The following is a 3,669-nucleotide window of genomic DNA, read 5'->3' as shown; positions in this document are numbered from 1 at the left end:
TTTTTTTTTTTTTTCGAACCAAATATTCTTGATAAAATTTCAATTTCGAATTTTAATCTCTCATTTTTTTTTTTTTTTTCAACGAAATAGGATTCGCGCAAAATGATGCAAAATCGCCGTTTCAATTCAATCGTTAGAAAATTTTTGAACGATTTTTTTAAATATACGAATATATCGTTCAGTTTGTCCATTCGCACGATACTTTGATACCGATAATTTATTAATTATTAAATAATAATTTGTGCAAGTATTTATTTAATACTTTAAATCATGCACGCAACATTTCATTAACAATAATGTCAAAATACTTGGCAAAAGAATCGAACAAAGCTTTCAAAAGTTTTTCAATAAACGAATAAGATAATAAAGAGCAAAGTATCAGATATTATAATCGGATATAAATAGGAGAAAAACCTTAGGAGCTATCTTTAATAATTAATTATTTTATTTACATTACTTACATCACTCGAAATTTTTACATGAAATTCTTATTTAACAATCAAAGAAATGTACGATTAAATATTCGTTTTCCTTCATTTATTTCTTCATTAAATTTATAACAAAAATTCGTAGGAAATATTTAATATCAATTCTGAATAAATATATATAATCTATTTATTTAATTTTATTAATTTTTGCTAGTTTAAATTTATAGTTATAATTTATTTTATAATTAATTCAAATAAATAATCTCGCAAAATTTATACATTTATTTATATTTGATAAAAAAATATTTATATCAATTGAACTTAATTCGAGGAATATAAAGCAACTTTCTACGATCAACAATATCATCCAGAGAATTTAAGTCTGGTAAAACCGATGGTAATTGAAAATGAATATTGGACCACATCGTTCGAGTAGAATTTCCAACCAGAGACCATTCTTTAATATTTTGCACGGGAGTATAATAAGTTTCCGTTGTCGTGGAATATCCTGGATAATACGGATCGTATTCTAATTCATTCGGTATTAAAGGTTTTAAAGATAACGTTAAAGCGTATACAGGTAATTCAGTAGTAGCCAAGGAGATATTCGTCGTCGCAGTACCGGCCGTAGTAGGAAGAATTTTTGTATTTCTTTGAATAGATTTCAACGTTTCCAAATATGGATAATTTCTATAATTTATAGAAGATAATTTCAAAAAATGATCAGCATTTTTGACAGGTTGATAATCCTTTACATTATTCCCTTGAGTTTGAATATTTTGAGATAACGTATTCGAAGACACTTTTAGGAGATTATACACAGCATCGTTCATTTTTCGTTGCGAATAATCTCTTTGGTTAAGCGTGGATTTCTCATTACGTTTATCCTTGTCGTAAAAACTTTGGATCCGAATAGAAAAACTTTCATTTTTCTTTAAACCATTTTTATCATATTCACCAATCATATAACGCGTTCCAGTATTTGTCTCAGAATTAGTAGCGACATTATTATAATTCGACGGATAAAATGAATCAATCGCTTTATTTTCAGTAGTTTTATCTAGATTTTTGAACAGTCGATCAGAATTAGAGATAAATTTATATCCCACTTCGTTATTCGTTTTCATCAATTGCGTCACAGGGAAAGAAGGAAAAAGAGATCGACCCTTATCTTTTGGATAAGAAGAATCATCATCCTTGGTTTCCTCGGGTTTTTCATTATATTCTTTCAGAGTAGAGCGTGAAATACTTTTTTCACAATGCACAAGATGAGCATGATCGCATATCAAGGCATCTTGTCGAAAAGCAGTTTCTTCCGGGCAATGATAAGTAAATTTATTCCCATATTCATCACAGGTATAATATATTTTACAATTAGCATCCGTATCCGCATAAAACCCAGCAGTTCGGTTCAAGCACGAGAAATTCACCTTCACAGAGTTTACAATATCCTGAAAATATAATATAAAAGTTAAAATTACAATCAATCAATCTTTATTTATTAAAATATATTATTTATAAAATTAATACTTGTTACACTCATCCTATATATTTTATATATGTTTAGCACAGGTATAATATAAATTCTGCATTTCATAAATTTCATTATTATACCGGTATCAAGCAAATTATTACAGTTATTACAATTCTCAATTCTTACAGAGATAAGAAATCATAATCAAATCATAATTTTTTTCTTCTCAGCAGGAAATAATATTTTACTCAATAAAAAATATTAAAAACTGAAAATGCTTAAAAGTTTGCCAATAAGTTTTATTAATATTCGGTTAAATTTTACGTGGAATCAATCACATATCACTTACGTACATAGCGAAGATAAAAATTATACGCATTTCTCTATACGAGATACAGCTACGTACAACGTAGATTTTACGAGAAAGAAAAAAAAATGAAAATACGTCATATCAAAAAATTAATACATTTCTAAATATTCATATTTTAAATATTTTCGCGTTAAAAAATTCACTGTACTTTACATTTCACATAGCACGTTTATTTACGAAAAATAAAGAAAACAGTTAAATTATATAGTTCAAAATACCACATTATAACAAATATTTAAAACGTATTTTAAAAACTTTACTCGAGACACGTATTTACTTCTTATCAAAAATCTTAATTATAATATAACATAAAATATAAATTAAGAAATAGAATCATTTTTTTTTAACTTTTTGAAAAACAATGTTTCTTTATCGAACGAAATTTTGACGTAAAAAATAACAATATACAAAACAAATTTAAGAAAGTTTATTTTACAACCTAACCAATATTTTTATTACTTACAAATATCTCGGACTGAATACATAGAATAAACATCGCGCAACGAAAAATAATTTTCCAAATCCATACGAAACGTATCATTTTAATAATTATATAAATTAAAATTATATATTTTTGAGAGAAATTAAAGTAAAAACAATAATTTATCTTCACAAATACTAACGTTTACACATCTACGGACACATCGAAAACTCGCGAGAAAACGAAGGATATAAGACTAACCTCCAAGTCATAGACGAGATAGAGAATAGAAGTAACATTCGATAGAATTTTTTGTATCGTTCATCGCTGAAAAGAAGTTTCGCGAGGCAGCACAGAAACAAGATGGTCCTTCCCTAAGACTCGTATTTGACATTAGTTAAATTTAACGCGTTTAATTTCTTAAGAACAAACGATCAGATTTTTGATGGATCATAGATCGGATATACTATAGATAGGCCGATGCAACAAAACGTTTATCGGGTACTCGACTACTATACAACGAAAACCGTCGAAACATCTGGATAAGCAGCATTCGATGCAATAACGTTTGCGCACGAAATTTAGAATCGAAAATCGTTTAACATCTCAAATTAATAAATATTCGTATATTAATAAACTAAAATTTCATGCTTAAGATTTCCTGCCTTTATTCTCTCTATTAATTCATAATTTCGTTTCCACCGGTATCATCCCGAACGTGCTAATTTCTTTTTCTTTTTTCAAATTTATTACGTTATATTTTCGTTTTATTTCTAATTTTTATTTTTGGAATTCGATTTACGACTAATACGATTAAATGATATTTTAATTTTAATTCTTGATATCTTAATATTCGAAATGTAAGAGAAAAAGAAAAAAATATGTAAATTAAAAACGAAACGAAAGAAAGGAATCGAATAATTCGAAATTTTTGTTTCATTTATCGATTTTAATTATTAGATTCTTTCTTTTTTTT

At 26.7% G+C, this 3,669-nt stretch overlaps 1 protein-coding gene across 1 annotated transcript; it reads right to left on the bottom strand.

Moving 5' to 3' along the window:
* Positions 1 to 425: 425 nt before the first annotated feature.
* On the bottom strand, positions 426 to 2,988 carry LOC102678940. The gene is made up of 2 exons (XM_006619861.1): positions 2,736 to 2,988; positions 426 to 1,879 (listed from the first exon to the last, which is right to left on the bottom strand). Exons 1-2 carry the CDS (start codon positions 2,811 to 2,813, stop codon positions 740 to 742), a joined length of 1,218 nt encoding a protein of 405 aa, XP_006619924.1. The 5' UTR covers positions 2,814 to 2,988; the 3' UTR covers positions 426 to 739.
* Positions 2,989 to 3,669: the final 681 nt, after the last annotated feature.

This window comes from Apis dorsata, unplaced genomic scaffold (assembly GCF_000469605.1).
Source record: "Apis dorsata unplaced genomic scaffold, Apis dorsata 1.3 scaffold_446, whole genome shotgun sequence".
Classification (NCBI taxonomy): domain Eukaryota; kingdom Metazoa; phylum Arthropoda; class Insecta; order Hymenoptera; family Apidae; genus Apis; species Apis dorsata.
Note: the sequence above shows the minus strand (reverse complement) of the source record. Positions and strands in the feature narration are given on the sequence as shown.

What these genes read in the sequence shown, in the direction of transcription:
- LOC102678940 (XM_006619861.1), bottom strand. Translation starts at nt 2,813, where the DNA reads ATGATACGTTTCGTATGGATTTGGAAAATTATTTTTCGTTGCGCGATG. An exon ending in GTATTCAGTCCGAGATATTT is followed by an intron (nt 1,880 to 2,735) that starts GTAAGTAATAAA and finishes TTATATTTTCAG; the next exon opens with GATATTGTAAACTCTGTGAA.